Source organism: Lissotriton helveticus, chromosome 5_1 (assembly GCF_964261635.1).
Source record: "Lissotriton helveticus chromosome 5_1, aLisHel1.1, whole genome shotgun sequence".
Classification (NCBI taxonomy): domain Eukaryota; kingdom Metazoa; phylum Chordata; class Amphibia; order Caudata; family Salamandridae; genus Lissotriton; species Lissotriton helveticus.
The window spans coordinates 147,473,109-147,497,922 of NC_136065.1; the positions used below are offsets into that span (position 1 = coordinate 147,473,109).

General features: G+C 44.8%; 1 protein-coding gene across 1 annotated transcript in view; it reads left to right on the forward strand.

The window, feature by feature from the left end:
- DIPK1B (divergent protein kinase domain 1B) overlaps positions 1–24,814 on the forward strand; it is a 398,361-nt gene that overhangs the window by 355,586 nt on the left and 17,961 nt on the right. The window contains exon 4 of the mRNA XM_078641926.1: positions 17,528–17,704. Within this exon, the coding sequence (XP_078498052.1) occupies positions 17,528–17,704 (177 nt within the window). The remainder of the gene's footprint in view (positions 1–17,527; positions 17,705–24,814) is intronic.

Sequence of the window (24,814 nt, forward strand, 5' to 3'; positions counted from 1 at the left end):
TTCACTGTGGTACGCAGGGGAAAGCATAAGTGATTTTCCCAGAATCACAAACTGTTCAGCCAACTTAGAGATTCGTACCTGTTCCCCAGTTCGGCTGTTGGAGCTCTGGCTGTTATTCCACATTCTCGCTTCACTTCAAAGCTCCTCCGCTTTCTCACTATTCATTCAACATTTGTTCAGCAAGACCCTGTCAACACCAAACAAGCATTGGCAAAGCTAATAGATCTCGGAAATGTCCAAGCAATTGGCCTTGTCCGCCTGAATGTCTTTTAGCCATGCTGTATAGCAGCACATCTGTTGTTCATCATGGCTGAAAGTCACTGAAAAAAGTGCTATGATGTAGCCAGTGCAGGCCATTACACAATGCTTTTTTGTTTTAGGAGGGGCAGGAGAATAAACTCAACACGGGGTGAAGAGACGCGGCATTGGCTCAGCATCTAGTGATTCTGGGCTTTTAGTGTCTTTTATCCATTCTGAACAGCAGATGTGCCGCAAGACAACATGGCTATAAGACGTTTACATTGACAAGGCCAATAGCTCGAGCATTGCCGAGATCTATTGGCTTTGCCAGTGCTTGTTAGTTGTATGTGTTTTTGAATGGGGGACTCTCCCTCTCCCCAGAATTAACTGCTGTTTATCTCTAAAACAATCCATGTGGAACTTGTTACACTCTAGCATCCCCACACTGGTCACTTCCTGCTTCCCAATCTGCCACCTCTACAGGTTCTTTTTGTATCAATTGTTCTAAAAAATACTAGGTTTAGATGTGCTGACAAAACTATGTGAAACTCTGCATACCTTAGCAAGACAGTTTCCATTGTTGCTATTTTCAATTATATGTATGATGCATGCTGGGTTAGAAGACACTATCAAATATTTTTAAAAGGCCAGTTGCAGTGAGGCTTGGATGTTGGTTTTGCTCGTGAAACTACAAGAATGGGGCGGACTAAATATGAAAAGGTGGGAGGATTAAGAAAAGAACACAGATAACACTCTCCAATGATTGGGCCAGCGCCTCTTCCTTCCTCGCTGACCTACAGCTTATTCTTGAAATGTATTATAGCAACCATATCATTTTAAAGTGTTGTTGTGTTTCACATTATGTTTATATTGTATAATTTATATTTTGTTATGCAACAGTAAAATAGCAAAATATATTGTAATTTTTGAGTAAATCAGGTAGCCCAATTCAGACAGCCCTGGGGGTTTTACTAATAAGACTTTTTCCTGGGGTGGACTGCATACAAGAGGTGCTGCAAGAGAATGGGTTTTGGGTCTGCCCTCTTCAGTCATTGGTTTTCTTGCATTTTTCATGGATTTCTATCGCTTGGAAGGCTAGCCACCAAAACAATCGCATTTCAGTTATGGGTACTTTGTCTCATTTGTGTTCTGATTAGGTTTGGAGATGGGGCGTAGGTAGTCCTTCTCTTAGTTTAGAGCAAGTGTGTGCTGTTTGATTTATTCACTTAGCTGACCCAGCAAATTTTTATTACTGATCTAAAGCTTTTTTGTTTAGGAAGTGCTTGTTCTTCGGATGCCTTAGCCAATTAGGAAGGCGGAGGGCTTTACAATAAATGGCCTGCACATTAATTTGTTTTACTTTGCTGTCATAATAACATATTGGATTTAGAGATTTTATTTATCGCACAGTAAAGATCTGCGACCACAAAGGCATTCTTAAAGCTGCAAGAAAAACATTGGTACTTTATCAAACGTGTTCGCTATCCAATATTTTGCTGTGTATGCTTTTAATCTCACCACTTCCAACACAAATCTCTTTTAACTTCTTATCTCAAGACTTTTTTTGAGGATTCAGCTTAGCTCTGCTAATGCTGTCCGTTCAGTGAAGAAGCATTTTGCTTTCAAAGATGTCTCCACCTTGTTGGTGAAGAAGGCAAGAGAGAAATCTCGCAAGTATTTAAAATATTTTAGGCACAAACATTCAGAGAAGTTCAAAGCTTAGGTTAATTGTCCACAGTTTTAAAAGTGCACTTTTCAAAATCAAATGGCAATCAATCAGGAGTTTGTTAAGCGTGACTACTCACCCGTGAGGGTCTCAAGGCGCTAGGGGTAGTGGGGGTGCAGGTTCCAGTCCATTAAGGAGGGCGTCTGTCATGCCATGTTTTGAGGTTTCTTGCGAAGATGGGGAGCGATGTTGTCTGTCTGAGGTGGAGCGGTAGGGTGTTCCAGACTTTGGCTGCGAGGAAGGAGAAGGAGCTGCCTCATGATCTGGTCTTTCTGGTGCGTGGGACCATGGTGTAGGAGAGCTGAGCTGATCGTAGGGTCCTTTGACGTGCGTGGAATTTGAGTCAGTTTTTCAGGTATGCTGGTCTGGTGCCTTATCTGCTTGGGTGAGTTTCTTGAAGGTGATTCTCGCCTCGACGGGGAGCCAGTGGAGAATGCGCCGATGCTGGGATCATAAATAAATGAAAGGTGAGAGCAACAATGTACTTCTTATCCACCATTTATAGGAACTAGTGACTAAAGGACTCCACCACCAGCATCAATAGATCAATTTCATCAAGCAAACTCTGATGATAACTTTACAGCAAACCTAGAACTAAACAACTGTCTTAATCACCAAAGTGCATCTTTATGCCTGGTCCATTGGATGTGTGAAGCAGTGAAATAGCAGTCCTGGGTTTCTTGATATGCAGATAGGATCTGTTCTTTCCCTTCACCACCTTGACCTTCTCGGAAAACATAAGATGATCAAAACATAATGAAAAATAGTGTTTAGGGTTAAAGTCTATTAGTAGTTAAAACCAAAATACATCAAGGCAGGCAGATCATTAAGATCAAGCATTGGCAAAAAATAGGTCTGGCCTGTGAGAGCTATTGGTTTTGTTAATGTTTTGTAGCCTTGCTCTACAGCAGTTCAGATGATTTGAAGAGTGGTTAAACCTTTTTTTTAGAAAAGCACTATAATGCAACCAGGGCTAATGCACTTTTGTTTTCAAGTGCAGTAGCACTGGACTCATCATCGACTTTTTTTTTTACCCAGAGAGCCACAGAGTTAAATGTTGGTTGATGCAGTGGAGAATAGTGACTTCTGAATTTTTAGTGTTACGAGGTCACAGCCTGTGACAGAAAGCACTGTGAATATGTAAATCATTATTTAAAACTTGCTTTACACACAATGTAAGACAGACTTCTGCAAAATACACAAAAAGGTTTAAGATGAATGGTGCTTCCAAAATATAGATTTTAGTAATACACTGACTGTACGTAAAGCATTTTTTATATATAGCTGTCCCTTTAAAGCAAGCACTCCACCACTCAGCTGATAATTCTCTTGCACTACCACCCAAAAAAAATAAATCTTGGTAATCACAAAGCTTCAAGCGATTCCAGTGCGGGCTCCTGAGAGCCTTTTACATTTGCAGTGATGCAGATTTGCATTTCATTCAGGCTAGCAGGCACCCTGGCAAGAAGGCTTATTAGGTCTCGCCTAGGCAGCGCTAGCACTGTCTCTTCTAGACATGCTGTAGTCAGGTATGGAATTGAAGATCCGCCAGTTTTCCTCCCATCTTTTCAATTGGCGCCTGTTACTGTCCTTTCTAAATGATTGCTTTTCATTCTTGAACAGGCTTAGTAGTGCCTCCTTAGTACCGCCTTTTCTACTTTTGTAACCTCCCATGAGGACTGGCCCTTTTACTTGTGTTGTCACTCTGCAGGTTTTATTAACCCCTTAACTGCTTCGAACATTCAGCGCCAGTGCGGAACGTTCTATTGAGCGGGCGGGGCCGCGACGGCCAACGGACGTGCGCAGCACTACAAAGGTAGTGCACGCGACGGCCGTTGGCCGTCAGAAGCAGCGATGAGGTTAACAGTCTGTGGCCACTATTTTCTTAAAGGACTTTTTCCTACCAGTTGCAGGCAGGACAGACTCTCCCGCAACCCCTTGTTTTGCATTTGTAGCGCAAACCCGACCGTAAGCTATTGGAGCGCTTTACATAAGCACCAGTTCTCTAGTTCGCCAAGCTTGATCTTTAATAATGGCAGCCACGCATCTTTTCTTTTGTTGTGCGTGGCTCGCCTAACATTTTTGAATTTATTTTTGTATTTTAAAGGTTGCTTTTTATTAATGGCGGGCGTACATCTTTTCTTTTGTTGCACGAGGCTCTCCAATGCTTGTGCCTTTAGGTGCAACAGGCAAACCCACTAGATCTTTATCAATGGCAGCCGCGTGGCTATTCTTTTGTTGCATGCAGCCATTTGTTGCATGCAGCCATTTTAATAATACACACTCTGAATAAAAAACCAAAACTAGCCTTGCAGTGCTTCTCACAGTCTTGACATTATTGGGTGAAGGTACCTTTAAATGTTTCTGGATTTTCAGCACGTGGCTCACAGTGGGCCAATAGGTTTTAAACTACCACAGCGGCAAACACTTTAGCTTTTAAACAGTGCTGCCAGGTGGCAGCTATGGCACACGCCATCCACTTCACATCCACAGTAAGCATGGGTTTATCACTCCGCTTGGAGTATCACCTGCATCATTTTTTGTTTTTATTAATTTTGCATTCATTTGTGCTAGCAGGAACAGACACATAGTTTTCGCAACGGCGATTGTAAGTGCATGTAAAACTCATAATGATGTCATTAACAGAATGGATTTTTAGATGAAAGTATGGCACGTATAACACAGGTCTCCTTCAGTCGGTAACCTTTGGGCGAGCACATGCGGACTATATCGCTTCTACTGAGTTTTCTATTCACTCATCAAGAACATTATGTGGCATGTTAAGTACAGGGCAGTTGCATTTTCTATCCACACTCTCAGCACAACATATAAACACAGTGATTAACATATCAGTGCTACTGTCACATGTTTTGTGTTGTACTGGTCTGCATTCAGGGCACAATGGAATTACACAGATACAGACCTCGACGATAGAACCTGATGGATAACTCACACGCATAGCGTAATAAATACCAAATTCCAGTACCCTTTCCACGATTCAGCTCCCAGAAGAAGGGTAGATTACCCGAAATGCATTGGAGCAATCGGAGTTTTTGTTAAAACATGATGGATGTTAAGAACAATCGTTATGAATAATGAATGGCACATCAAAATGAAGAATCATTGTGAAAATCATGAAAATCTTTGAATAAAGAAAGAATAAAGAAGTAATATCAACATTTGTAGAGTCTCGCTTTGGAGAACTAAAGGTGTGCCCACGACACAGGGATGTCTCTATAGGTTTATAGTGACACTTGTTTAGCTCACAATTGATTTACAACAATTCTCATTGTTTATTCACACAGACTCCTGAGGGGGACAGCTCTGTGAACTGCTGTCACCCTTGTGTTTGTGCCCTTCACTTTCCTGCCCTTGTTCCCCATCCTCCAGCATGCACCGACCGCTCAGTGATGATTATGGCTCCCCCTGTAGGGCACTGACTCATTTCTCTTTGAACTGCTCATGGCTGTTGGCTTGTGGTCCTGATCCTCACCCCTCTCCCTAGAGGTTAGCAAGAGCATGTGACTTGAGGGAGGAGTATGTCGCTTGGCAGTGCCAGTCCACAGAGGCATGTTGTGGCGGGCACGAGAGTCTGTCTGGAAACCGCCTGATCATACGCGAGGCTTACTGGGAATTTCTTGGCAAGAGGTAACCAGTTCTTAAGTTACTACTTGGACCAAACATACGCATTGGGAGCCCCCACAGTAGAACATACGCTGACTAACAGAAATAGCTGTATTTATGAAGGATCGCTTTAAGTTCCCTTCTGTCTATATTGTAAAGCAAAAGCATATATATATATTCAGAAGTATTGCGAAACTTTGTGGGGCACCTGAATCTCAGTGTAATCAGCAATGCATTCGCATAGAAGCCCCAAACCAGACTCCCATTAACATTCCGCCCTAAAAAACAATTGGGTTAAGCGCAAATGCCCTACCGGCAACAATACTTTAAGGCACTTCTGGTGATGTTCATCATTTGTAGGGATGAGCTGGGCTGATCATATGATTGATAATAATTGTAATGTGCCAGTACCTGACAATGTATCCTATGCCATGCATGACAACTTCCAGCCAATCATGGGTTTTTATTTTATTTAATATAATTTTTCATGCTGGGCTGTTTTTGCCAAAATGCTTCTTCATGAAAGGAAAAATGACAAGTTCCACAGTACAAAAATGCTGTTGTATGAAAATCCATAGGAGATGCCACACAAAGCATGGGTTCATTTGGAAGTTGTGTGCATAACTGCATGGGAAACTTGAGAGATGGCGCTTAAGAATTAAGGTGACAAACACCTTTTCCTATAACACTATATGTTATTCCTTACAATCAATGTGTCAACTTCTGCCAGTTTTATCCATGAAAGGTTCTTTGCAGCTACATTATTTGTACGTCTATTTTTTCCTTGCCTATTGCTTATTCCAATTCGTCAATCACCTATAACTATTGAAACAGGAAGTGACATCAGAACAAAACGCAGCGTGCAGCTCATTTAGGGCATGCTACTGTGGGTTTAGGTCTGGTTTTCTAACGACATCGTGGGGAAATTAGGAAAAAGTCCCTGGGAATGCTTTCCACCCATTGCTTACCATTGACTTTGTTGTTTGTAACGCACACTTACTTGCTTTCTATTTGTTGGCTCTATTTGATTTACGCTGTCCAGCTTGTGTTTGTCACTTCTCTTACCCAAATCTTATTTACTGTATTCTTCCACCAGTGAGAAGTGCTTCATCATGCTCACAGTAGGAGGTGCATCATCATGCACACATTATGAGGCGCATCATCATGCTCACAGTGAGAGGTGCATCATGCTCACGTGAGAGGGGTATCATAATGCTCACGTGAGAGGTGCATCATCATATCACAGTGAGAGATGCATCATCATGCTCACAGTAGTAGGTGCATCATCATGCTCACAGTATGAGGTGCATCGTCATATCACAGTGAGAAGTGCATCATCATATCACAGTGAGAGGTGCATCATCATGCTCACAGTAGGAGGTGCATCATCATGCTCACAGTAGGAGGTGCATCATCATGCTCACAGTAGGAGGTGCATCATCATATCACAGTGAGAGGTGCATCATCATTCTCACAGTGAGAGGTGCATCATCATATCACAGTGAGAAGTGCATCATCATATCACAGTGAGAGGTGCATCATCATTCTCACAGTGAGAGGTGCATCATCATGCTCACAGTAGGAGGTGCATCATCATATCACAGTGAGAGGTGCATCATCATGCTCACAGTAGGAGGTGCATCATCATGCTCACAGTAGGAGGTGCATCATCATGCTCACAGTAGGAGGTGCATCATCATGCTCACAGTAGGAGGTGCATCATCATATCACAGTGAGAGGTGCATCATCATTCTCACAGTGAGAGGTGCATCATCATATCACAGTGAGAAGTGCATCATCATATCACAGTGAGAGGTGCATCATCATTCTCACAGTGAGAGGTGCATCATCATGCTCACAGTAGGAGGTGCATCATCATATCACAGTGAGAGGTGCATCATCATGCTCACAGTAGGAGGTGCATCATCATGCTCACAGTAGGAGGTGCATCATCATGCTCACAGTAGGAGGTGCATCATCATGCTCACAGTAGGAGGTGCATCATCATATCACAGTGAGAGGTGCATCATCATGCTCACAGTAGGAGGTGCATCATCATGCTCACAGTAGGAGGTGCATCATCATGCTCACAGTAGGAGGTGCATCATCATATCACAGTGAGAGGTGCATCATCATGCTCGCAGTATGAGGTGCATCATCATGCTCACAGTGAGAGGTGCATCATCATTCTCACAGTGAGAGGTGCATCATCATGCTCACAGTAGGAGGTGCATCATCATATCACAGTGAGAGGTGCATCATCATTCTCACAGTAGGAGGTGCATCATCATATCACAGTGAGAGATGCATCATCATGCTCGCAGTATGAGGTGCATCATCATATCACAGTGAGAGGTGCATCATCATTCTCACAGTAGGAGGTGCATCATCATATCACAGTGAGAGGTGCATCATCGTGCTCACAGTAGGAGGTGCATCATCATGCTCACAGTAGGAGGTGCATCATCATGCTCACAGTAGGAGGTGCATCATCATATCACAGTGAGAGGTGCATCATCGTGCTCACAGTAGGAGGTGCATCATCATATCACAGTGAGAGGTGCATCATCGTGCTCACAGTAGGAGGTGCATCATCATATCACAGTGAGAGGTGCATCATCGTGCTCACAGTAGGAGGTGCATCATCATATCACAGTGAGAGGTGCATCATCGTGCTCACAGTAGGAGGTGCATCATCATATCACAGTAGGAGGTGCATCATCATATCACAGTAGGAGGTGCATCATCATATCACAGTGAGAGGTGCATCATCGTGCTCACAGTAGGAGGTGCATCATCATATCACAGTGAGAGGTGCATCATCGTGCTCACAGTAGGAGGTGCATCATCATATCACAGTGAGAGGTGCATCATCATATCACAGTAGGAGGTGCATCATCATTCTCACAGTAGGAGGTGCATCATCATATCACAGTGAGAGGTGCATCGTGCTTACGTGAGAGGGGTATCATAATGCTCACGTGAGAGGTGCATCGTGCTTACGTGAGAGGGGTATCATAATGCTCACGTGAGAGGTGCATCATCATATCACAGTGAGAGATGCATCATCATGCTCGCAGTATGAGGTGCATCATCATATCACAGTGAGAGGTGCATCATCATTCTCACAGTAGGAGGTGCATCATCATATCACAGTGAGAGGTGCATCATCATGCTCACAGTAGGAGGTGCATCATCATATCACAGTGAGAGGTGCATCATCATGCTCACAGTAGGAGGTGCATCATCATATCACAGTGAGAGGTGCATCATCATGCTCACAGTAGGAGGTGCATCATCATATCACAGTGAGAGGTGCATCATCATGCTCACAGTAGGAGGTGCATCATCATATCACAGTGAGAGGTGCATCATCATGCTCACAGTAAGAGGTGCATCATCATATCACAGTGAGAGGTGCATCATCATTCTCACAGTAGGAGGTGCATCATCATATCACAGTGAGAGGTGCATCATCATATCACAGTGAGAGGTGCATCATCATGCTCACAGTGAGAGGTGCATCATCATGCTCACAGTAGGAGGTGCATCATCATATCACAGTGAGAGGTGCATCATCATGCTCACAGTAGGAGGTGCATCATCATATCACAGTGAGAGGTGCATCATCGTGCTCACAGTAGGAGGTGCATCATCATATCACAGTGAGAGGTGCATCATCATTCTCACAGTAGGAGGTGCATCATCATATCACAGTGAGAGGTGCATCATCATATCACAGTGAGAGGTGCATCATCATGCTCACAGTAGGAGGTGCATCATCATGCTCACAGTAGGAGGTGCATCATCATATCACAGTGAGAGGTGCATCATCATGCTCACAGTAGGAGGTGCATCATCATGCTCACAGTAGGAGGTGCATCATCATATCACAGTGAGAGGTGCATCATCATGCTCACAGTAGGAGGTGCATCATCATATCACAGTGAGAGGTGCATCATCATTCTCACAGTAGGAGGTGCATCATCATATCACAGTGAGAGGTGCATCATCATTCTCACAGTGAGAGGTGCATCATCATGCTCACAGTAGGAGGTGCATCATCATATCACAGTGAGAGGTGCATCATCATGCTCACAGTAGGAGGTGCATCATCATATCACAGTGAGAGGTGCATCATCATGCTCACAGTAGGAGGTGCATCATCATGCTCACAGTAGGAGGTGCATCATCATGCTCACAGTAGGAGGTGCATCATCATGCTCACAGTAGGAGGTGCATCATCATATCACAGTGAGAGGTGCATCATCATTCTCACAGTGAGAGGTGCATCATCATATCACAGTGAGAAGTGCATCATCATATCACAGTGAGAGGTGCATCATCATTCTCACAGTGAGAGGTGCATCATCATGCTCACAGTAGGAGGTGCATCATCATATCACAGTGAGAGGTGCATCATCATGCTCACAGTAGGAGGTGCATCATCATATCACAGTGAGAGGTGCATCATCATGCTCACAGTAGGAGGTGCATCATCATGCTCACAGTAGGAGGTGCATCATCATGCTCACAGTAGGAGGTGCATCATCATGCTCACAGTAGGAGGTGCATCATCATATCACAGTGAGAGGTGCATCATCATTCTCACAGTGAGAGGTGCATCATCATATCACAGTGAGAAGTGCATCATCATATCACAGTGAGAGGTGCATCATCATTCTCACAGTGAGAGGTGCATCATCATGCTCACAGTAGGAGGTGCATCATCATATCACAGTGAGAGGTGCATCATCATGCTCACAGTAGGAGGTGCATCATCATATCACAGTGAGAGGTGCATCATCATGCTCACAGTAGGAGGTGCATCATCATGCTCACAGTAGGAGGTGCATCATCATGCTCACAGTAGGAGGTGCATCATCATGCTCACAGTAGGAGGTGCATCATCATATCACAGTGAGAGGTGCATCATCATGCTCACAGTAGGAGGTGCATCATCATGCTCACAGTAGGAGGTGCATCATCATGCTCACAGTAGGAGGTGCATCATCATATCACAGTGAGAGGTGCATCATCATGCTCGCAGTATGAGGTGCATCATCATGCTCACAGTGAGAGGTGCATCATCATTCTCACAGTGAGAGGTGCATCATCATGCTCACAGTAGGAGGTGCATCATCATATCACAGTGAGAGGTGCATCATCATTCTCACAGTAGGAGGTGCATCATCATATCACAGTGAGAGATGCATCATCATGCTCGCAGTATGAGGTGCATCATCATATCACAGTGAGAGGTGCATCATCATGCTCACAGTAGGAGGTGCATCATCATATCACAGTGAGAGGTGCATCATCGTGCTCACAGTAGGAGGTGCATCATCATATCACAGTGAGAGGTGCATCATCGTGCTCACAGTAGGAGGTGCATCATCATATCACAGTGAGAGGTGCATCATCATGCTCACAGTAGGAGGTGCATCATCATATCACAGTGAGAGGTGCATCATCGTGCTCACAGTAGGAGGTGCATCATCATATCACAGTGAGAGGTGCATCATCGTGCTCACAGTAGGAGGTGCATCATCATATCACAGTAGGAGGTGCATCATCATTCTCACAGTAGGAGGTGCATCATCATATCACAGTGAGAGGTGCATCATCGTGCTCACAGTAGGAGGTGCATCATCATATCACAGTGAGAGGTGCATCATCGTGCTCACAGTAGGAGGTGCATCATCATATCACAGTGAGAGGTGCATCGTGCTTACGTGAGAGGGGTATCATAATGCTCACGTGAGAGGTGCATCGTGCTTACGTGAGAGGGGTATCATAATGCTCACGTGAGAGGTGCATCATCATATCACAGTGAGAGATGCATCATCATGCTCGCAGTATGAGGTGCATCATCATATCACAGTGAGAGGTGCATCATCATTCTCACAGTAGGAGGTGCATCATCATATCACAGTGAGAGGTGCATCATCATGCTCACAGTAGGAGGTGCATCATCATATCACAGTGAGAGGTGCATCATCATGCTCACAGTAGGAGGTGCATCATCATATCACAGTGAGAGGTGCATCATCATGCTCACAGTAGGAGGTGCATCATCATATCACAGTGAGAGGTGCATCATCATGCTCACAGTAGGAGGTGCATCATCATATCACAGTGAGAGGTGCATCATCATGCTCACAGTAGGAGGTGCATCATCATATCACAGTGAGAGGTGCATCATCGTGCTCACAGTAGGAGGTGCATCATCATATCACAGTGAGAGGTGCATCATCGTGCTCACAGTAGGAGGTGCATCATCATATCACAGTGAGAGGTGCATCATCATTCTCACAGTAGGAGGTGCATCATCATATCACAGTGAGAGGTGCATCATCATATCACAGTGAGAGGTGCATCATCATATCACAGTGAGAGGTGCATCATCATGCTCACAGTGAGAGGTGCATCATCATGCTCACAGTAGGAGGTGCATCATCATATCACAGTGAGAGGTGCATCATCATGCTCACAGTAGGAGGTGCATCATCATATCACAGTGAGAGGTGCATCATCGTGCTCACAGTAGGAGGTGCATCATCATATCACAGTGAGAGGTGCATCATCATTCTCACAGTAGGAGGTGCATCATCATATCACAGTGAGAGGTGCATCATCATATCACAGTGAGAGGTGCATCATCATGCTCACAGTAGGAGGTGCATCATCATGCTCACAGTAGGAGGTGCATCATCATATCACAGTGAGAGGTGCATCATCATGCTCACAGTAGGAGGTGCATCATCATGCTCACAGTAGGAGGTGCATCATCATATCACAGTGAGAGGTGCATCATCATGCTCACAGTAGGAGGTGCATCATCATATCACAGTGAGAGGTGCATCATCATTCTCACAGTAGGAGGTGCATCATCATATCACAGTGAGAGGTGCATCATCATGCTCACAGTAGGAGGTGCATCATCATGCTCACAGTAGGAGGTGCATCATCATATCACAGTGAGAGGTGCATCATCATGCTCACAGTAGGAGGTGCATCATCATATCACAGTGAGAGGTGCATCATCATGCTCACAGTAGGAGGTGCATCATCATATCACAGTGAGAGGTGCATCATCATGCTCACAGTAGGAGGTGCATCATCATATCACAGTGAGAGGTGCATCATCGTGCTCACAGTAGGAGGTGCATCATCATATCACAGTGAGAGGTGCATCATCATGCTCACAGTAGGAGGTGCATCATCATATCACAGTGAGAGGTGCATCATCATGCTCACAGTAGGAGGTGCATCATCATGCTCACAGTAGGAGGTGCATCATCATATCACAGTGAGAGGTGCATAATCGTGCTCACAGTAGTAGGTGCATCACCATGCTCATCATGAAGGAACTCTCCAATCCCAGCTCCAACACCAATGACATCCCACCGTCACAAGACCTGTGCGACTCGCTGGCCACCTTCTTCCATCGCAAGATCGCAGACATCCATGACAACTTCGACGCCATCACCACCCCGGCAACCACCGACACCCCCACCCGCACTAACCTCCTGCTCGCCTGACCAACATCAACGACGACGACACCATCAAGATCATGAACACCGTCCACTCTGGATCACCGGAAGACCAATGCCCACATCACATCTTCAACAAAGCCAGCAGCATCATTGCACCCCACCTCCGGAAAACCATCAACATCAACATCTCCTTCGAGACAGCGACCTACCCGGAGATCTGGAAGCAAGCAGAGATCAACGCCCTACTAAAGAAACTCAAGGCAGACCCCAAGGACCTCAAGAACTTCCCGCCCATCTCCCTGTTCCGGTCATCGAAAAGGCTGTCAACAAACAACTGACCAACTTCATCGAAGAGAACAACATCCTGGATCCGTCCCAGTCCGGGTTCCGCAGCAACCACAGCACTGAAACTGCCGTCATCGCTGCCACCGACGACATCAAGATCCTACTCGACAACGGAGAAACCGCGGCCCTCATCCTTCTGGACCTATCAGCCGCGTTCGACATAGTCTGCCACCGCTCACTAAGAGCACGCCTCCACGACGCCGGAATCCAAGAGAAGGCCCTGGACTGGAACACCTCCTTCCTCTCCGGGAGAACCCAGAGCGTCCGCCTTCCCCCCTTCCACTCCGAAGCCACCGAGATCATCTGCGGCGTACCCCAAGGCTCATCCCTCAGCCCAACGCTGTTCAACGTCTACATGACACCACTTGCCCACGACGCCCGACAGCACAACCTCAACATTACCTCCTACGCAGATGACACCCAGCTTATCCTCTTGCTCACCAAGGACCACCAAACCACCAAAACCAACCTCCACGAAGGAGTGAAGGCCATCGGCGACTGGATGAGGAACAGCCGGCTGAAGCCGAACTCGGACAAGACGGAGGTCCTCATCCTCGGTTCCACCCCCTCGGCCTGGGACGGCTCCTGGTGGCCGACGGCACTAGGAGCCCCCCTACACCCACCGACCATGCACAAAACCCGGGGATCATCATCGACTCCACACTCTCCATGACAAAGCAGGTCAACGCCGTCTCCTCCTCCTGCTTCAACACTCTTCGCATGCTTCACAGGATCTTCAAGTGGATCCCCACCGAAACTAGAAGTACAGTCACTCAGGCCCTCGTCAGCAGCAGACTGGACTACGGCAACGCACTCTACGCAGGAGCCCCGGCCAAACTCCTGAAACGACTCCAACGCATCCAGAACGCCTCCGCACGCATGATCCTTGACATCCCCCGCCGCAGCCACATCACACCCCACCTGAAAGACCTGCACTGGCTCCCCATCAACAAGAGGATAACCTTCAAGGTCCTCACCCACGCACACAAAGCAATCCATGACACTGGACCAGCGTACCGCAACAGCCGACTCGGCCTCTCCACCCCCGCCCGCCAGCTCCGCTCTGCAGTCCATGCCCTCGTCACCATCCCCCTCTTCCGAAGAGTGACCGCCGGAGGCAGAGTATTCTCCCACCTTGCCGCCAAGACGTGGAACACCCTCCCCATCCACCTACGGCAGACCGAAGACCTCCTAACCTTCAGGAGACTCCTCAAGACCTGGCTCTTCGAACATTAGCAGCCTCCCCCCTCCACCCCCCTAGCGCCTTGAGACCCTCACTGGTATGTAGTGCGCTTCAAAAATTCTATGATTGATTGAATAATTGATAGTAGGAGGTGCATCATCGTGATCGCAGTGAGAGGTTCATCATCATGCTCACAGTGGGAGGTGCATCATCGTGCTCACAGTATGAGGTGCATCTTCATGCTCACAGTGAGAGGTGCATCTTCATGCTCGCAGTATGAATTGTATCAACATGTTTGCAGAAGAAGGTGCATCATCATGCTCACAGTGAGAGGTGCATCATCATGCTCACAGTAGGAAGAGCATGCCGTCAGTAAGTGGCATTCAGCTTGGAGACGGTGAGAGGTGAGTCATGTGCTCATTTGCAATGGCGTACCATAATTGCATTGTGCATTGCATGTGCATCGCACGTACTCGCAGAGAAGTGGCCCATGATTCGCCCAGTCGGGAGTGTATTGCCCTAAGAGCTGCATCATACTGGCTATAAGTACCACTGTCTGCCCTCACACTAAGAGAAGCAGAGCACCGGCATGCTGGAAGGCGCATCATCTATGTCTTGAAAGGGGAGCCATGCTTGCAGTGAGCAGGGCGAGCCATGCTGACAATAAATTATACACATCCTATTCTATAAGAAGAGATGTCTCTTCCCTGCAAGACTGCCAGGATTGGATGTTTAAAGGAAGTGAGTGCCCCAAGCTGTGCTTAATTTGAGCCGGTGCTTTCCAGTGCTCAGCACCAGCACTTAATTGGTTTCCGGTGCTGAGCACCGGCACCTGATTGTCAACACAAAACTTAGAACAGTTTACCACATGGTGGCGCTGCTCATCTAATTTAGAGCTGAGCAGAACAACAGTTGTTTAGGAATACAATATACATTAAAATAGTGCTGATACCTGCCTCCCCCAGCCATTCCTTTAGCTTTGTGGACCTGGAATAATCTGAACTGTCGCATTTACATGCGAGAGAGATGGTTTGCAGTTGTTTTGGCAGGGATGATAAGTACGATGGGTGGTGCAAGCTGCAGTGGCCTCCTCGTCAGAGCCCTGGCACTTAATATTTTACAAATTAAGCACTGGCCCCAAGCTGCAGTGAGATACTCTTCCTGAACCTCCAGTAAAGAAGGATCGTGAGATGCCATGTCATGTTCAATTTTTATTTTGAAGCAATGTTTAATTTGTAAAATAAAAGTTCAGGGTCCCAAAGTTTATCTTAAAAGCCCGCTACCAGTGCAGCCTGCTGGGGTTTGTAAGGGTCGCCAGGGGTCGCAACAGTGACCCCTGGCTTGCCCCTTGCAACCACTAATTCAAAAAATGACCCAGTCCTCAAGGCAACGTAAAAGTAAGACCTGCTATAAACAGTTCTAGATCGTCCAAAGCGCTCTCTAGTTATATCCCTATTCATAGAGATTATACCACCGTTTCAGGTTATTGCCAGCGTTAAAAATTAAGCCCATCTCTGATAAACAAAAACCTTTTAACACAATACAGACATTCATTCAAAGGGACAACATTAAGAAAAAAAGTGTGAATAGCTAGATGACACCTCACGGGCGCACCACCAATGGGGCCCCTGGTTGGTACTCACCAGGTTAGCCCTGTTCTCATCATCGGTGTCAAATAGCTTAACGCAAAACGTGTCCGAAACCCAAAGTAAGGAACATAACAGTGAATGGTGCAGTGTACAAACAACATATATGTGACGCAAGACTAACCGCATTCAACATATAACATATACTAAACTGCGCAGCAAGCTATTATTCATACTTTATTAATATCTTTTGTTGCATTGCAGTTCAACATGTAATAAAAGGGTGCAGTATGAATACTACCTATCGTTTCATACTCAACCCGCAGCCCCTTGCAACCCCTGGCCTCAGAGGTGGCAAACTTACTGCTTGGAAAACGTCAGTTGGACGTCAGTTGGGGCTTCACTTTCCTGGTTTTCTGTCAATTTTTCAAATATTCACTATTTGTGTAACAAAAAATGGAGTACAGTTAGCTGAAATATAACGCTATCTGGCAGCCAAAGTAAGTAAAACAATGCTTTTAAATGCATGTTGTGTGCATGCTTGTGGGCAAGAGTGTGTTTATGTGAGAGTGCGTGAATGTGAGTATGTGTAAGTGTGTGTGAGTCAAGGTAAACGTAAAATGGCATGTGATGTCACTTCCGCTACACCTGGCATTTTGTTGACTTGACGTCCATGCTGGGGTTGCTCAGCGCCACAGCTGCCCAGTTATGACTCGAACTCATGCCTCTTTCATCCACCACCTTACACTTCCTGTCTCCTTACCTCACTCTCGCAGGTTCTGTTTTTTCTCTCTGCTTTCTCCCTTTGTCACTCTTTTCTACCTCCCCTTACTCTCTCTTGGCTCTGGTTTAAAGTTTGATGATGAAAAATAAGCCAGGGTCCCCAAAAATGAGTGCTGGTGCCCATCAAATGCAATCACCAGACAAGAAAGATGAGGTTGGCTGTTTCCTGCATCCTTTGTGGTTTTATGGCAGTAACTAGTGAAGGAAGGCAAGAGGCTTGGCCTAAAACATGTACCACACTCTTCAGTCCAAATGTAGTTTAAAGAACGTTTGTTTTTAGATTCCTCTGGTTTCTATCATGGTCATGTTGGAGGAACCCATGCACGCAGATTACATCTCTTTGCGTCATCTCCATGGTCATGTACCAAGTCATAACAAAAGTCAGTATCTTTAAAACGCTTAATAACTACCTACAGCGCCCCTTGATGTCATTTTCACTTTGGGGCCAACATCAGCATTTTAAGAACAAAAGTAATCTTTTCTGCTAACTTAATCTGATTTGTTGGAATAAAATGCCCTTTTCTCTGTCTCTCTTGCACAGGTCTATGGCGGGTTGTGGAAGGACAAAGAGATAATTATAAAATGTGGAATTGAAGAGGCGCTGAAGGTGGAGAGTAACCCGGACTCTGGTCCGCGGCGGGAGTTGATCTTGTTCGATAAACCCACCAGGGGGACTTCAATGGATGAATTTAAGGAGATGCTGACCAACTTCTTGAAGGTAAGTTTCTGTGCTGGTCTTTGGATGGGAAACAAAGGGCAGTCAGTCAAAGTAACTCAGGCTATCCACCATGTTTAGAGCAGCCTGGCACATTTTTATCTTCTTTGGGATCACAGGGAACCTCTGGCAGCGTCAAACAGGGAAACAAGTAGAAATCAGACTGAGTGCCTCTACCATCTCTTTCAAAAAGGAAGTTAAAGCGATTCTCATGGCAAAATTCACCTGATTACAGACTAAGTTAATCTGAGATTCAATAGTACCCTTGCTAATTTTCCTCTCTTCTGTTAAGGATCCAACTAAACATCCTAATTTCATTTTTCAGCCCTGGACTTTTATCAACTATGATGCTCCTGTTATGTACTCTACGCTTTTTCCCCTGTACACGAACTGTTCATGTCACGCGTGATCTTTCCTTCATATAATTGCCTTATAATTTGTTATGGTATTCGTGATTTTTCCCTCTTTCATTGGTATGTATAACTAGCTTGGCTTATTGGAAAGCGCTCTGATATCCGCAAGGATCTTGTCCGCGCTATATAAAACCTTCAAAATAAATAAATAAATAAATAAATGATCCCATGCTGGGAGAAAACTCTTAGTGTGTCAAGGACAGGTATTTTTTGTTTTTCAAAACAAGCTCTGCTGTGGGAATGTATTTTTGAAAAACAAAATGAACATGGCACCCACAAAAGGTGATGTGAAGAATGTTAGCAAATAATCCAAGCACAAGTAATTGCTCGGATAGCCTCCAGCCAATTTCTTTTTTGCCCGCCATGCCTTCTTAGATTAGATACAGCCAAATGCAAACCAGCCATCGTCCTGCTCCAGTAGGAAACTGCAGCACTAAATGCCAAGCAATGTCCTCTCTAACCAGAACGCAAACAATCCAAAACCAGTTTCAGTCTATTTGAGCCTCTTTGGGCCTCTTCAGTTGGGTGCAGCTTGGCTCTAGTGGCACAGTGAGCACAGGACCATGTCTGGGCATACCCTTGGCCACGCAGGGTGGTAAATCAAGCACACAAAGGGTGAGGGGAGGAATACTTGCAAAACATGCAACCCCTGGGCTTTGCTAGGGGTAGCGTTCTACCCATTATTTGTTTGCCCACCATGGCACCTTAGGTGATTGCCAGTGGTTGGACTATATGCAAGCATCTTCCCATCACATTTTGTGTGTTGAATTGCACATAGTGCCAGCACTGCAAAGCAGGGGCACAAAGATCTCTGCTTTGCAGAGACCTCTAAATATACTGAGCTGCAGACCACCTCCCTCCACTGCCCTGCTGGAAAAGAATACAGAATACAGCCTGCTAATTTTTAGATGAAGCCTTGCCTTACAATTATAGACCCTATCCCCAGAAAGTGGTAGTCCTTGGACAATTCCGACCCTTCCCTGGTTGGCCGAGGCCCTGAATTAAGGTGTTCTTCCGTATCCCAATGGTGGGGACCAAAGTTGATGTGTATGACCTAATAGGAGAAGTTTTTCATACATCATGGGTGCATGTCAGCATGCTGAGGATGGTGTGTGTGTTGTCCCTTAAATAAACCATACTATGAGCCTCGCCTGGATCAGTGCAATCCGGCAAACACTCTATCTCCCTCAAACAATCCCAAACACAATGTACTGTAACGCCAACATCCTTGTATAGGGGAATGCACAAAAAAGGTGTGTTGCACTTCTGTCGGAGTGTCCGTGGATACAAATTTTTACAGGGAGAGTAGGCCAACCCAGGTCTTCTGGACAATCTGTAACTCAATATATAGCCCTTCATTTTCGTGGACGGAGAGACGCGAGGTAGCAGGGAGGCCGAAGCGCATTCTCAAGCCTGGTGATATTACGTACCCAGTGCAGAGATATATCATTTCCCCGCAGCAAGTTATTTCCTGCGACGCGACACCAGTCTCTGGACCACTATTTTTTTTAAAAATACATTCAAAATGGTATAGACTTGGAAATAACCAGTGACCAATGAATTATCGGTGGCTACCTGCACTCTCCCACTTCGTTTTGTAAAGGCATAAGGACGCCTGAGGACTCCGGCAGAGCATTACTAATTGATGACAGTAACCTCTAAAGAGATCCACCTGACCACACCTGAGCAATGTTTAATATCTACACGTACATCAGGAATACCAAATTTATTTAAGGGTTCCCACAGAGACTATCCAATTGAAGAAGGTAGCCTCCACAAAGTTCGCACTTGAACCATCTCATTGGTGAACAGAACTAAAGGATACACCAAAAAGACTAACTGTAAAGAACGACCCCATCATCCAAGGAAACGTGCTTCCACAAGGGTGGATGCAACAACACGTATACAGAACCGAATAGAGAGGATCTTGTCTTCTCTTTTCAAAGAAACCCTGTCCTGATGAAGGTCAAAATCCTAGATACCGAAACGCTGCGTCGACAACTTGTGTTCTTGTGTTTTTAAATTATTCCTTTGTACCCATGTACATTTACAAGTACATTTTTATGTTTTTTTAAACTGGTATTATATCAACTTTTGTATATCGTGAATTAAAAATTTGTGCAAGTACATACACTTTGTGTTTTGAATTGTGTTTTTATAATTTTCCCTCATTATTTGTGATTTATTTTTCATGTGGTTATGGCATCTGCTGGCTATTTGGCTTCCCCCTCCCTCCCCCTTACCCCATTGTCAATCTAACTGAGGAACCTCCCTCTCTGCCTGATTTATAGGCCAACTAGGGACTACTTGTCAGTTGTCAGAATTGCACATAGTGCCAGCACTGCAAAGCAGGGGCACAAAGATCTCTGCTTTGCAGAGACCTCTAAATATACTGAGCTGCAGACCACCTCCCTCCACTGCCCTGCTGGAAAAGAATACAGAATACAGCCTGCTAATTTTTAGATGAAGCCTTGCCTTACAATTATAGACCCTATCCCCAGAAAGTGGTAGTCCTTGGACAATTCCGACCCTTCCCTGGTTGGCCGAGGCCCTGAATTAAGGTGTTCTTCCGTATCCCAATGGTGGGGACCAAAGTTGATGTGTATGACCTAATAGGAGAAGTTTTTCATACATCATGGGTGCATGTCAGCATGCTGAGGATGGTGTGTGTGTTGTCCCTTAAATAAACCATACTATGAGCCTCGCCTGGATCAGTGCAATCCGGCAAACACTCTATCTCCCTCAAACAATCCCAAACACAATGTACTGTAACGCCAACATCCTTGTATAGGGGAATGCACAAAAAAGGTGTGTTGCACTTCTGTCGGAGTGTCCGTGGATACAAATTTTTACAGGGAGAGTAGGCCAACCCAGGTCTTCTGGACAATCTGTAACTCAATATATAGCCCTTCATATTTGGTCTGGTGGACAAATCTGTAACTTCTATACATTGCCCTTCACACATAGATTCCTATAGACTTTATGCAGCAGATATGTTTATCTGGACTGTAGGGTCTTGACGTGCCTTCAAGGCCCCTTTCTATTCGAATTCTATGTCCCCTGTGGACTCTCTGTTTCCTAGTCCCAGGGGCTTCCTGCGAGGGTGCCCTGTGTCCCCTGGAACATACGGAGCATCTTTGATGGACAACAATGTATAGTTAATCAAAGGTAGCTAGGACACTTGTAACCACGTTTGCCAGGAGATCTGTTGAAAAACCCTCATAAACGCTGTGTCTTCGAAAAGCGGTTTATCTCTGTTCTCCGCCCCACACTAGCGTTGTGGCATTTATCATAGGGTTCAACAACGTGCATCATGCTAGCCTCACCCGAGGCAATCTCTGATGTAATGTGGCAGTCTCCAGAGATCTCCAAATGTAACCCCACAGGCAGGTTTTTCTCAAAATTAAAAATAGTTTCCAGACAACATCCGTACTTTATTTAGTTGTTGGACAACTAATTAAAAGGTAAGGTGGGTATGCTCAGTGGACCGAGTTATAGAGTCTCAAGCATATCACTTTCATTCACAAAAAAGTCGACATGTTTCAGCTCTCTTGGCCCGAAGGGTCTATGGAGCTTTCGTCAGGACAACAAATAACATAAAATGTTAAAAATACTTGCACAATTTGTGTTTGTATGAGCGGGTTCAAAAGTCTTACCCACTGTGGTTCGTGATTGTTTTCACCTGGAACAAAGAAAATATTTATGGGGTGGCTAGAAATTCATCATTGTATAGAGTTTGTATATACAGTTTACATACATTGTGTTTTCACATAATACTCTAGAAGGTGCTAGTGGCGAATTAAAGGGGAGCAACATTTCATGAAATTAGATATCATATGTCGATTAATTAAGTCAAAGGTTAAGTCAAGGGCTGATGTTTACGCCTTGTATGTAAAATATCAAGTGTAAGGTTTAAAGTTCACAGTGTCTGAGGGCAATCATGCTCTCAGCCCTAGATTGTGATGTTAAAGGGGAGCAAGTGAGCACGGTAGTACATTAGGCACATTTTCCTATATTGCTAATCAGTAGTATCATTCGGTAATATCACTCGTGCTCACACACGCAAATTAATATCGACAATGTACTTCTATCACCTTTCGGCAAGGTTACAAGTTAAAGTGTTATCCAAACATATTAGGCCCTCAATATAATTATTTCCTAAATTATAGCTCAATCAAATACCTGAGACTGTAGGTGAATACTCCGTGAACCTAGGGAAAATCACCAAGCACTGCGTTAATAAGTTGAGTCAAATCGGGTGTGTTCATGGTCCCGTACTTGTTGATTTGTAAAGAGGTTCTTACCTAAAAAGCGGTGTCGGTCATTCCCTTCAGAGGGTATGGACTATTTAGTGCCAGGCTGGATTCAAAGAGAAGGAAGAACCGGGTTACATTACCGCACAGTGAATCTGCACCCAAGTCGGGAAACAAACTTCTCTCCCCGTCCTTACCCGCGTAGGAAGCAGGTTCTGCTCTTGTGCTGGCTCTGCCCTCTGGACGCGGAAACCATGCTTTCTACGGGGTTTTCTACAACGGAGGGGGTAGTCATAGAAAGAGGACTGAGCGCAGTCCGAGGCCTCTATTCATGGTTTTCAACTTGGATGAATATATTCTATAGTGGGACGAATTATATGCCATGTACACACGTCGTGTATAATTTTCAAGTCCTGTATTCATTTTTCAAAGTCTTGTAATCATTTTTCAAATGGCAAACCATATATAAGTTACGAAGTGGCGTTACGCCTCCCCCATATTGCTCATAAAGATAGCGTGTATAGTGCCTACCCAATGTTATTCGAAAGATAACATGTGGGGTAAGCTTATCTTTTTCGTGCAATGCAAGCAGATTACTGCGGCGGAGGAGATGGTCATAGAAAGAGGACTGTTCATGGTCCGAAGCCTCTCGTATTGGTTATAAGCTTAGAGACATGTATAGAGAAAAGTTCTCTTTTGTGGGACAAATTTTGTATCATAAATATAGATCGTATATTTTTTAATCTATATTTACATACGGCTTTGGGGATTTTAACAAACCATATGTAGAGAGTCAGAAAAAATGAGTTATGCCTACCCCATATATGTAGAGATAACAGGTTGTGAATTAGCGTCAATCTATTGCTTATCCCAATGTGTACATTTTAGGAGTGTGATCACAATTCAGGTAGTTAAAAAACGACACAGGAAAATTGTCTCAGATAATTAAAGGTCCGGGCCAATCTATAGAGATAAATCACCCAAGGGCTCATAGATTACTGCATGTGATGTTTTGGTTCGAGTTCTTGACAAAGTTAATTAACGGGCAAAGTGGTGCCATGATATGTCATCATTCAGCCCATATTAGTTCGTCTTTAAGCGGTCTACCCAACGTTGTTCTTTCTCATAGAGGATCTTTTCTGCGTTGGGAGTCCCTTCTGGTAATCTTTCAATGACTGTCCACTTTAAATCCTCGGTGTTGTGTCCCACTTCTATGAAATGGGAACAGAGTTTAGTCGTGTTCTTTTGGAGTCGAATGTTGCTTTTATGTTCTCCAATTCGTAATTTGACCTTCCTGCAGGTCATCCCGATGTACTTCTTTTCGCAGGGACATGTTACCATGTAAATCACATTTGATGAATTGCAGTTTGTATGTTGTTTTTGGATCCACCTGAAGGTTGGAGTCAATTGCAAAGTCTTTGTGGTGGTGGTAGATTTACAGGCCAAGCACGTTCCACATGGGTAGTGTCCTATTACTGGTGTCATATGCGGGTCTCTGATTTGTCTCAATACAGTTTTCTGTCGAGGACGGGTGTGGACCAGCAGATCTCGGAGGTTTTTGGTACGTCTATTGGCAAATCGAGGCTTAGGCCAATTGTATTTTCCCGTGTTGAGTATATGCCAGTTCTTATTGATCAGTTTGTTCACTTGATAGGTTGCTGGACCGAATGTAGTGACACATGTCATAAGATCTTCTTCTGGAGCTTTTTGGCAAGTTGCCAGGAGACATTCTCTGGATTGGTGTTTCGCCCTTTTGCGGCATTTTGATATCGTGGACGGTTTATATTCTCGTTTCAGAAGTCTGTCACTGAGTTCCTTTGATTGTTTGTTATAGTCAGTCTCACGACTACAGTTTCGTTTAAGTCTAAGAAACTGACTGTACGGCAGGTTGTCTCTCAGTGGTTGGGGATGGTAACTCTTGTAAGATAACAAGCTGTTCTTAGCAGTGGGTTTTCGGAAAGTTTTGGTCTCTATTTTTCCGTCTTTGATATAGATAGTGAGGTCCAAGAAATCGATACTATCATTATCCACTGTGTACGTAAATCTGAGCCACTGATCTCTGGTATTCAACCACTCGATGAATTGTTTTACATCTTGATCGTTCCGCCATATCAACAAAATGTCATCAATATAGCGCTTCCAGTATAATATACTGGAAGCGAAAGGGTTTGCTGTCGTGAGGACATGCGTGGTTTCAAAGTTGCTCACGTAGAGCCCAGCTACCGATGGGGCAAAGGCACTCCCCATCGATGTACCATGGCTTTGTAAGAATAGTTGGCCATCAAATTCAAAGTAATTTTCTGTTAATGCTAACCGACAACACTCAAGGACAAAATGTCTAGGTGTATTGAATTGCCAGTCCTCCATGAATAGGACATCTTCCAGCATATCCAATGTTTCTTTTTGGGGGAGACTTGTATACAAGGATTCAACATCCAATCCAACTA